Genomic DNA, 12,779 nt, shown 5'->3' on the forward strand with positions numbered 1-12,779 from the left:
GATTATCTATGTATCTGACTCCATGATACAAGTTTCTAACTTTCCCTTTATTCAAAATTCATATGGGCAGCTTGAAAGTAAAAAAAATGAAAATAAGAAAAATAATTTTTAGGGTACACCAACAGCCCACAATCCAAAATGGCTGTTAAAGGTAGACTAAAGTCATTTAGATAGGTTGGTCTGTGAACAACATTCCATATATTTTTGGGAAAACAGCAACCTAACAACTAGAGGAAACGAAAAAAGGCCTTTAGAGTACAACTTATATTGTTCCACAGAGGATTTGTGTCTATGCCATATTTCATGTTCGTCATATTTAACTGCTAATATATGTGTTTTCTTTTAGGTGTTCAATATATACATGGCGGGCAGACATTTGTGTTCAAGACGATACAGAGAGTTTGATTGTTTACATAATAAATTAAAAAGAGAATTTCCAGACTTTAATTTTCCTAAAATACCTGGAAAAAAGTTATTTCAGTTGTCAGAGCAACAGTTGGATGCTAGACGACGTGGATTAGAGCAGTATTTAGAAAAAGGTAGGTTGTGAAATGTCATATTTTATGTTTTTGGTATCTTATATCTTAAAGCTATCTTGCTTGATATATTTTATTTATTGTTTTCATAAAGAATGATTCAGTATCATAACTTGCAGGTAAAAAATTAATTGTCTAAAATTCCAGGTAGCTGATAGCATGCTAGAATGTTTTTCCTTGAGGAATAGTTATAACTGAAAGTCATATGTTCTTAAACAGGTAAAGAAAATAGTTTACGTAACCTTCCAATTACTGTGTTAAACCTTTTAAAGGATAAGACATGTACATAATATACTTTTCACATCAGTTTAATTTATCCTCTTCCTTATTGAAAATTATTGATCGAAGAGAACAATAACAAGTTTTCTGCATTAACCACATTTTGTTATCTTATTAGTATCATTATCAGTATATAATATAATTACTAAGTTCTCTGTTGGATTTATCAATGATATAAGACTTCTTATATATAGTTGATAGAAAATTGTTACATTATAAACTGGTGATAGCCTTGGTTTAGTAAATTAAATGGGTTGAGATAAGGTTAATGTACATTTGAAAAAACACTACAACAGCATCTCGCTGACAAACCCTTAATCCTTATAGCTAAAGGATGCTTCTTAAGTCTTCTACAATATTAAATACTATGTTAAAAGGATGATAGGAAATAACAAAGATATATTTGATGGTACAACAGATCACACCAATGACCAACACCTGACTCCTAATAAAAACAAAACACAATGACCAACAATTGGTCCAGAAAGCTTGACTTGGTACAGGCACAAAATATATGTGGGTTAATTGACTGTATTTCATAACACTTTTTAAGTATGATAATCATGTTAATAAATGAGCTACAACCTTTGAAATGTAAATCCATATTGGATACAGGACTTAGCTGGGTCTGTTTTTTCAGAACATAAAACAGGTTTTGAAGTTTACCAAATATAGAATCCACTATATTCATTCAGTGGTTAACAGCATCTATCCACTTGATAAATGATTTTAACAAGAGACCCCGGTAAAGAGTTTGCACTTTGAATTCTTCACTGTGTGTGACACGGCAAAGGTTAAAGTACAGTAAAGCAAATTTAGTTTCACTGTTTTGTATAAAGGTAAATTGTAGATGTCAATAAGGTGGCAACCTTTCCAATGCTAATATGATCAAACAGTAAGGAATTTTCTGTACAACTAGCTACGAGTGGATGATAAACACTAAGGAAGTTTCTGTACAACTAGCTACTAGTGGATGATAAGCACTAAGGAAGTTTTTGTACAACTAGCTACTAGTGGATGATTAACACTAAGGAAGTTTCTGTACAACTAGCTACGAGTGGATGATAAACACTAAATAAGTGTGTACAACTAGCTACTAGTAGATGATAAACACTAAGGAAGTTTCTGTACAACTAGCTACTAGTGGATGATTAACACTAAGGAAGTTTCTGTACAACTAGCTACTAGTGGATGATAAACACTAAGGAAGTTTCTGTACAACTAGCTACTAGTGGATGTTAAATACTAAAAATTATATAGAACCACAAAATTTCGCAGATTAGCACTACAAACCTCATATATATCATGTATACATTTCGCATATCAGCACTACAAACCTCATATATATATATATATATATATATATATATATATATATATCAGGTTTGTAGTGTTGATCTGCAAAATGTTGTAATACAGATCTAGTATACAGATCTAGTATGTTGTAATACAGATCTAGATTACAACATATGGCAGATCAACACTACAACGTGATTCTTGTTAGACAGTTTAGAAACATTTTGGCCATCACATTTCTATAAAATTTTAATTCTCCATCAATTTAAAGCATAGTTTTAAAAGACAGTTTCTGCCATTGATGCCATATTTGTCATTGAATGGGGTCAACAGGTAATAATACAAAACTGGTGGAACAAGATTATACTTCTGCTATGTTAAATATCCTAGGTTTTTGTCTCGCTTGATGGAGTCAAAAAGCGAGACATAGGTATGCTGTTTCCGGCGTCGGCGACGGCGGCATCAACAATGTATTAGTTTGTGATTAGGTCTAGTTTATGGTGAATCACTAGTGGTAAGTCAAAGATATTTGGTATGCAGTTTTATTAGTATTGGCACATCTCATTACCATGGAGATTATTTGGCCCTGCCCCCTCAGTTATGGTCTATTGACTTTGAAATTTATGCTTAGTTTTCATGTATTAGTTTGTGATTAGGTCAGTTTATTGGGAACCATTAGTGGTAAGTTAATGATAATTGGTATGCAGTTGTATAAGCATTGGCATATCTCATTTCCATGGAGATTATTTGACCCCGCCCCCTCAGTCATGGTCTATTGACTTTGAAACTTTTGCTTAGTTTTCATGTATTAGTTTGTGATTAGGTCAGTTTATGGGGAACCACTAGTGGTAAGTTAATGATAATTGGTATGCAGTTGTATAGGCATTGGCATGTCTCATTTCCCTAGAGATTATTTGGCCCCGCCCCCTCAGTCATGGTCTATTGACTTTGAATCTTTTGCTTAGTTTTCATGTATTAGTTTGTGATTAAGTCGGTTTATTGGGAACCACGAATGGTAGGTCAATGATATTTGGTATGCAGTTGTATTAGCATTGGCACATCTCATTACCCGGGAGATTATTTGACCCCGCCCCCTCAGTTATGGTTAATTTTGCTTAGTTTACATGTATTAGTTTGTGTTTAGGTTTGTTTAAAGAGAACTACTTATGATAAGTCAATGGTATTTGGTATGCAGTTGTATTAGCATTTGCACATCCCATTTCCAAGGAGATTGTTTAGCCATTTACCTTCAGTCATGGTTTATTGACTTTGAATATTTGCAAACTTACATGTGAAAGTGCTGCTTTTTTAAATTCAACATTTGCATTATCGAAATTACAAAAAAGCGAGACATATCTCTGTGATAACAGTTTATTTAGTTAATCTTGGATTTTCATGACCTGTTTTATAATAGTGCACTGCCATCATTATCTTATTATACACCATTGTCAAATAATCTGCTCATTGTTAAATGTTGCCAAAGGGCCAGTCGGCTTTTCCCATCACTGCTCCATTGTTAAAATCGACCCCTGCAGTCGTTAAATAACTTTTCCATGGTTTTTTGTATGCAAAATGACTAAATCATGGCCTAAGAAAAAATATACAACTGCTCTAATTATATATATAAACTATTAGTTTTCCTTATATTCTCTTTAATAACTGGGTCATTAGTTAGTAAGTTAACATTTCATGTCATAAAAAGTTACAGATTAAGGTTGATTCATGTTCTGGTTGAAGTTGTGGTCCTTAGACGTAGAATATTGCTGAAAATATCAGTTTTCAGCACCTAATTCAGTAATGCCAGAATCAATTGATTAGATATTAAGTATATTGAGTTATGGTCGCATTGAAATTCAAAACTGCTTTAATACCACCACTTTCCCAATTTGAATTGCAAACCTCCCTAATAATCTAATGCTTGTCCCACATTGTCCAATATCAGTGTGGACTGATCCCACATCTCTTTGTATCAAAAACAATACTGTTGCTTGTGATATACACTTGATCTAAGTTCTGTTGTTGACATGGTGGTAATGTTCCATGTTGTGCTCAGAGTTCTCCTTTATTTATAACTGCTGATAAACTCAATTGTTTCACAGTGTGTTCAACTGCTGTATAGAATAAATATAATAAATGTCCAATAAATTCAGACTTAATACTATTAGCGTCAACATTTTTTTCTGTATATTAAATTTTCTAGTTCTGTTTGTCATAATTATATCCCTGACCTCAGACATATAATGAATTTATAAACTAAATAATAGTAGAAGAATTAGATCATATATTTATATTTCTTCATGTGATATTGATAACTAATAGATCAAATGTCTTAGCTATGTTTTTCTTAACAGAATCAATAGGGTTTACTTTAATCAAGCATTGCTTTGAAACGGTCCAAAAGAGTGCATTTAAAACTAGAAGATGACATTGTCACTTTTGGAGAGCCATTCAGTGTTGGATGTTAGAAAGACCATTAAAATTATTGTATATTGTCAAGAGATTTCTTTTATTTGATTTGGCTGAATGATCTGTGAACTAAAATTTCCACCAAATATACTGTGAATGCATAATATCTTTCTCAAGAGCTTCATATAACAATACTTAATTTTCACATTAATGAAATTGTCTGACCAGAAATATTTTTTAAACCTACTATTATTGGAGAAATATCTCTTAATCCATAGATATAGACACAAATAACACATAAAAAACAAAATTTTGTGCAACAGAAAAAAAGGTTTTGTTCTTATAAAGAATATCAGTTTTCCTTTTAGAGGTTAAAAATTTATGTAAACCATGTTTAAAAAAGAAAAGGACTATTAGAATACATTTGACATTTATAATATATATGCTTCAACCAGTTCAACACTGAAAAACTAATTGAACTTCACACTTGTAAGAAAGAACATTTTGTAGTGGCCTTTTTTCAAAATTATCTCTATATCTTTATAAATTTGCCATCATATTGTAAATTGTTAAACTCTATTTCTGTAAGAATGCTTTTTGATAACTAAATTTTTTCATTTTGGCATAGAGTTAAAGGGGCATTAGCTACGAGATATAAAAAAAATAAAAAATTGGTTTTTTTTTGTTCAATCATGTATGAAAGTGAAATAATGAAATAATAATTCGCTTTTAGCAGCCAGTTTAGTTCAACTTTGTCAAAATAAACTAAGAAACATCGTTGATGAATTATTTACTTAATTATTCACTTGCAAGTGAATAATTCGACCCCATTGAATCCTTTTTTATGTGACCTTCTATTTAACCCCTTAGCTAGAGATTGGTTACGCATATATTAGTCATGTTCAGCCATTAAAAGGAAAAGAATATCAACATTAAAAGTGAAACAAATGTAAAACCATTTCGTTGACTGATTCGATCCACATAAAATCATTCTTATACAGGTAAAAACGGTGATTAAAGTATTTTTTCAATAATAACCTGAAATCAAACAGACCTAGAAAAGTCCAGTTGCACAAGGTCGCTATCTATTTATATTTATGTTTATGTTTATAATGGGTTATGTGACGGTCGGCAGTCTTCAGAGGTCATCTCGATGACTAATTAGATGGCGTCTATACTAAAATACACACGAAAATCTGATGTATATTATTGAGTCCATGCATTGTTAATTGTTTATTTTAGACTTATTGTAATTTGGATATATGTTTTAGTGTGTTATAAATCAAATATGAGAATTTGAATCAAATCGGTGAACATGAATTTGGCAGCTTATGCCCCTTTAAGATAAATTTAAATTTCTTTGAAAAGAATTTCTTTGCCTGACAGTCAGTACAGCTGTTACAAATAGTATATATTCGACCTGTCAATATTTAGTATGTTTATGTGAGTAGGTGGAGCTAAACCCAATGGTCAGACTAACTGTTGTTTACATTATGTGTTTTACCTGTCAATCAATAATATGTTCATGTGAGTAGGCGGGACTTAGCACATAAGTTTTCTGCATCCTGAAAGGAATACTAACAGGACAATCAAAAGTAAAAATTTAACCTTAATCTGCAATCATTAAAAAACGTTCACTTTTGTATGAAACCTTTTAAGAACTTAAGATTTTCACTTGGGCTCCAGCTAGGGACAAATAAAGGATATCATAAAATTGTTTGTTTTTATGCCCCCGCTGTAGAGGAGGGGGCATTAAGTTTTACCCTTATCCGTCTGTACGTACGTACGTACATACGAACGAACGTACTTACTTGTTTACTTAAATTGGTTTCCGTTCTCTTAACTTTAGTTTGTCTCAACCAAATGTTATGAAACTTATACACAATGCTTATTTCCACAAAACACAGATCATGTTTGAATTTTGGTAGCGTCACTTTAACCGTTCTAGAGTTATGCCCCTTTACAAATGGAAAAATTGCTTAATTTTTCGTTTCCGTTCTCTTACTTTAGTTTGCCTCAACCAAATGTTATGAAACTTATACACAATGCTTATTTCCACAAAACACAGATCATGTTTGAATTTTGGTAGCGTCACTTTAACCGTTCTAGAGTTATGCCCCTTTACAAATGGAAAAATTGCTTAATTTTTCGTTTCCGTTCTCTAACTTTAGTTTGCCTCAACCAAATGTTATGAAACTTATACACAATGCTTATTACCACAAAACACAGGTCAAGGTTGAATTTTGGTAGTGTCACTTTTACTATTCTAGAGTTATGCCCCTTTACAAATGGAAAAATTGCTTAATTTTCGTTTTCGTTCTATAATTTTAGTTTGCCTCAACGGAATGTTATGAAACTTATACACAATGCTTATTACCACACAACACAGATCAAATTTGAATTTTGGTGGTGTCACTTTAACCGTTCTAGAGTTATGCCCCTTTACAAATGGAAAAATTGCAAAATTTTTGTTTTCTTCTTAATATCAAGTAATTTTGAAAATTGGAGTTATCTTCCTTTGTCCATGATTATAGTTGAATCAACTACAATCAATGCTTTATACAATGCAATGTTTAATTTTGACTTCCACTGATAAAACACAGATCAAGTTGAATTTGGGTAGTGTCACTTTAACCATTATTGAGTTATGCCCCTTTATAAATCAAAAGATTGCAAAATTTTTAGTTTCCATTCTGTAACTTAAGTTTGCCCCAACCAAACATTTTGAAACCTATACACAATATTCATTACCACAAAACTAAGATCAAGTACAAATTTTTTGTTTCCGTTTTCTAACTTTGCCTCAACCAAATGTTATGAAACTTATACACAATGCTTATTACTACATAATACAGATTAAGTACGAAATTTGGTGGCAACACCTTTACCATTCTTGAGTTATGTCCCTTTATAGACATAAAAATTGCTGAATTTTTCGTTTCCGTTCTCTAACTTTAGTTTGTCTCAACCAAATGTTATAAAACTTATACACAACCGTTCTAGAGTTATGCGTGTTTACAAATAGAAAAATTGCTGAATTTTTAGTTTCTGTTCTCTACTTAAGTTAGCCTCAACCAAATATTATGAGACTTACACACAATGCTTATTACCACAAAACTCAGATCAAGTTCAAATTTGGGTAGCATCACTTTTACTGTTCTTCAGTTATGTCCCTTTATAAATATATGATATGCAAGCGGTGGCATCATCTGTGTCCACATGTGGACACTATCCACATTTATTTTTTTGTGGTTTAATTAAAAATTGAAATTCAATATGATAAGAACAATTATGTTGTTTTTATACGCCCCTTTACGGGACGTATTATGGTATACCGTTGTACGTCCGTCTGTCCGTCCGTCTGTCCGTCAGTCCGTCGTCAACATGTCGGACATTAACTCAAAAACGCTTTAACCAATTTGCTTAAAACTTTGGTGAATTGTTTATATCTATTGACGTGAGCTCCCTTTCGTTTTTTATAAATTTTAGATTTAAGTTTCCGAGTTATGGGGTTTTATTCCTTTAAAAAAGGGGGATTTTCCAGTTTTCGGACAATAACTCAAGAATGCTTTCACCAACTTGCAAGAAATTTTGGTTAATTGTTTATATCTATTGACATGAGCTCCCTTTGGATTTTTATAAATTTTAGATTTTACGTTTCCGAGTTATGGGGTTTTATTCATAAAAAAAGGGGGATTTTCCAGTTTTCGGACAATAACTCAAAAATGCTTTCAGCAGTTCTCATGAAACTTTGATGTTGATATCTATTGATGTAAGCTCCCTTTAGAATTTTATAAATTTTAGATTTTATATTTCCAAATTATGGGGTTTATTCATTAAAAAAGGGGGGATGATCCAGTTTTCAGACAAAAACTCAAAAATGCTTTCAGCAATTCGTATGAAACTTTGGTGAACTGTTTATATCTATTGATGTAAGCTCCCTTTAGAATTTTATAAATTTTTATTTGTTTATAGTCTGACAACAGATTTACTAAGTATTGCGCAACAGCACAGTGTATTGCACAACAGCAAGAAATCTTTAATTGAATATAAATTCAATTCATATAACCAACTTCAAGTTCTTTGACTACATTTATTCAGAAACCTATAATAGATGTATGTCAAATATTTAATTACAATCCAAATTCAGACCTGTATCAAGCTTAAATATTGTGTCCAATTTTGCCCCAACTGTTCAGGGTTAGACCTCTGCGGGCGTATCCAGCTGCGCTCAGCGAAGCAGTTTATTAGCATTAACAATGGAAAATAGTTGCCTCAGTTGAAGACAATGTACTCCCCTTCCAGTTGTGCACTATGTCTTCAACCTTTTAGACTAGTCAATGCTAAACACTAAGTTATTCTATACATAACCAAATTTAATGATAATAAAGTCAAATTTATTGTCAGAAAGTAACAAACCTTGCATCCATTACTAAAAGAAAGATATTTCCATAAAAAATGGTATTTTTACCACAGTCTTTGACCATCAATGTTTTGTGCAGCACACACAAGGCAGATGTACATGTAGATATTAGTTTTCCAAAATCAGACTGATCAACAGCTACTGTTAAATTTTCTCATCAGGTCCATTTTATAATTAGTTATTACAAATCATTGCCATTTGGTGAACAGTTGAATAACATCAGTTCATGTTTGCTACACCAGAATATGAGTCCTTCACCCCAGGGATGCTCCATTGTCTTCAAATTTTAAATCTTGTGTATTTGTTAAGTGTGTTTATGAAAAAACATAAATATGCAGTATGCATTTGCATTAGTAACCATGCATGAAGAACGCAAGGCCCCACTCCTTAGTCATGCTTCAATGACATCTAAAGTTTTACATTGTTACATTGTTGAATTGTTAAGTTTTTGTCGAGCCTTCGACTTTTGTCGAAAAAGCGAGACATAGCGATCCTACATTCCGTCGGCGTCGTCGTCGTCGGCGGCGTCCACAAATATTCACTCTGTTGTTAAAGTTTTTGAAATTTTAATAACTTTCTTAAACTATCCTGGATTTCTACCAAACTTGGACAGAAGCTTGTTTATGATCATAAGATAATATTCAAAAGTAAATTTTGTAAAAAATAAATTCCATTTTTTCAGTATTTTACTTATAAATGGACTTAGTTTTTCTGCCAGGAAACATTACATTCACTCTGTGGTTAAAGTTTTTGAAATTTTAATAACTTTCTTAAACTATCCTGGATTTCTACCAAACTTGGAAAGAAGCTTGTTTATGATCATAAGATAGTATCCAGGCGTAAATTTTGTAAAAAAAAAATTCCATTTTTTCCGTATTTTACTTTTAAATTGACTTAGTTTTTCTGCCAGTTAACATTACATTCACTCTGTGGTTAAAGTTTTTAAAATTTTAACAACTTAAACTATTCTGGATTTGTACCAAACTTGGACAGAAGCTTGTTTATGATTAAAAGCTAGTATCTAGAAGGAAATTTTGTTCCATTTTTTCCGTATTTTACTTATAAATGTACTTAGTTTTTCTTCCAGTTAACATTACATACAGTCTGCAGTTTAAGTTTTAAAACATTTATTAGATTCATAAACTACCCTGGATTTTTACCAAACTTGGACAGAAGCTACTTACAATCAAAAGATAGTATAGAGAGGAATATTTTTATTAATTTTTTTCCTCATTTTTGTTGAGCCTGTGATTAACAGCAAAAAGTAGGCGAGACACTGGGTTCCGCGGAACCCTTACGAATTTTTTCTGATTTAGTGTGCATATGAAAAGTAATATAGTTTATACATGTAGGTATGTGGTTGGTTGTTGCATTAGCATCCATACATTTTGGTTTTGAGAGAATATGCAGTTACTCTGTAATTTTTGCTTTATTCAAAATGTTTCTGTTTTGGTGTTATTAAGGAAGAGCTTACGGTAGAGTATTGATATTTTGTTAGTCCCCTACCGACGAAGTCGAAGGGGACTTTTGGTTTGCACTCCGTCCGTCTGTACGTCTATCCATCTGTCCGTCTGTCCATCCGTCAGTCCGGCAAATCAGCTTTCCACACTTTTTTTCTTCGTTCTTGAAGATATTGATTTGATATTTGGTATATAGTTTTATCATGACAAGTTATAGATCAAGTTCGAATTTTGTTTTGGTCTGATGATTTAGTCTATAGTTATGGACCATAACTCTGGACCATATCTAATGTTAGAATACTATGTTAAACCATATTTCTGTACAAAGGGAGATAACTCATGTTTTAAAAGACATTCTTTGATAAATTATTTGAAGAATTTTTTGGCAGGTTTGTTCATTATTAAGTATAAACTAATTTTCTGAATGCTATAGATATAAAAAAAAATTATGAAGAGAAATACTTTAATTAGATAATAATCTATTTTTAGTGATGTATATATTTCAATACATTACATTGTGTAGATAAAAGTTGTTGACATTTTATAGATAAGTTACAAATCTATATTAGTTTGTGACAAATGAAAGAAAAAATATTTGGAACTATCATTTATATTTGATTATAATTTGAAAATAGATATACACTGTATTACATCATATCTAATTTTAGAGAACTATTAATCATATCTAATGTTTTTTTCACTCATATAATCAGTTTTCCACACTGTTTTTAGTCATGCTTGAAGATATAGACATGATATTTACTTTTTGTTTACACCATGACAAGTTATATAAGTTAGCATTTTGTTCCAGTAAAATGAATTTTTACTCGGTAGGGGACTATGTATTGCTATGCAATACTCTCAGAATGCTTGTTTTCTGTTGTATTAGCTTCCCTTTATTTTAGTGTCAAACAGAATTGAAGCCATTATTTCATACTCATGCTTCAGTGACTGAATTTTTTGGAATTATGACAATGTTCAAGTGTAGAAGTACATAACAAGAGATTATACACCCTAACCTAAAGAACATAAACTACTTCAGAAGAATTTACATAAAAATTACACAATTGTACAACACTTCTAACAAAACTATTGACATAGGTTTATATTTTAATCAAAAACAGAAATTTAATACACTGTGAACTTTTCACAAAAAATCTTACTTTCTACATTACACTGAAATGCTCATGGCTTAAAAGACTTATATCTTGTAAGGTTTTGTTCTTTAAAGAGATCCTGTCATTACTCAACACTTCTGAAGCAGTTTATGTTGTTTAGGTGTGGATGAGGCCAACCTAATGATTATTAATTACCCCTTGTTATTTTGTTATGGTGTGGATGAGGCCAACCTAATTATTATTAATTACCCCTTGTTATTTTGTTATGGTGTGGATGAGGCCAACCTAATTATTATTAATTACCCCTTGTTATTTTGTTACGGTGTGGATGAGGCCAACCTAATTATTATTAATTACTCCATATTGTTTTTTATTGTAAGCAAGATATCATAGGGAATATTTACCTTTGTAAACATGTAGTAATTATATAATTCAATAAATGTTTTCTGATAAACCATGTACATGTAGGGTAGATTTCAGTTTTGTATTAAGTAAGAATTCTCCATGGATTTTCTGTCTTTCTGTATTGTAAACATTGTAACACAAGTCTTGTGTGACAGTAATTATTGAGTCTTAGACTATAAAGCTTGTACAGGAGAAAGTAGCTTCATTAAAGTAATATCATATGACTAATTGACTTCCTGCATGTTATGCCATTTTATAACCAGAATTGACAGAAGTTCTCCAATAATGGTCACAATAAAACAAGCGCTATTTCAAAGGCTTTGTTGTAAGAATGTTTAGTTGAGAATACAATTCTTGATTTTGTAGGTGGCTTTTTATGTATAATGTATAGCTTTGCTTTACCATTTTATGGATATCCTCTTTTTGAATTTACCTCAGAGTTATGTTTTTTTGTTATTACATTATTGCTTTTTCTTTTTTCAGACTTGCGTCTTCAATTTTAATATGATTACCGGATACTAAGATGTCTTTTGTCTTTGTACTTCTATGGTTAATTTTATATATATGTAGCATAATAAGGCTTTTACTTTAACTTAAGTTTTAAAATGACTTTTAAACTTTTCAAGTTAAATTCAAGCCCTGAAAATACATGAAGTTGTTGTAACTGTACAGTAATTATATAATGATCACTTATGTTAAATCATACCTTAATTTGTCCTATATCTGCAAAGAAAATATATTTCCTACTGGATTTAAATGTGTCTTTTGAAAAAAAAAGTCCACACATTAAAACATCAAGTAGTTGTATAAGGTTTAAGCAGCCCAGATTGCTTATTGCTAGGTTGGCCAATATTTC

The 12,779-nt window shown here is 31.4% G+C and overlaps 1 protein-coding gene across 10 annotated transcripts in view; it reads left to right on the forward strand.

The window, feature by feature from the left end:
- LOC127732965 (sorting nexin-27-like) overlaps nucleotides 1–12,779 on the forward strand; it is a 279,861-nt gene that overhangs the window by 9,514 nt on the left and 257,568 nt on the right. For all 10 annotated transcript variants that reach the window (XR_007996540.1, XR_007996542.1, XR_007996541.1 and 7 more), the window contains exon 4: nucleotides 347–539. Coding sequence is in view for 1 of the 10 variants with exons in the window: in XM_052242206.1 (XP_052098166.1) it covers nucleotides 347–539 (193 nt within the window). In the remaining 9 variants the exon portion in view is untranslated. The remainder of the gene's footprint in view (nucleotides 1–346; nucleotides 540–12,779) is intronic.

This window comes from Mytilus californianus, unplaced genomic scaffold (assembly GCF_021869535.1).
Source record: "Mytilus californianus isolate M0D057914Y unplaced genomic scaffold, xbMytCali1.0.p SCAF_3, whole genome shotgun sequence".
Classification (NCBI taxonomy): domain Eukaryota; kingdom Metazoa; phylum Mollusca; class Bivalvia; order Mytilida; family Mytilidae; genus Mytilus; species Mytilus californianus.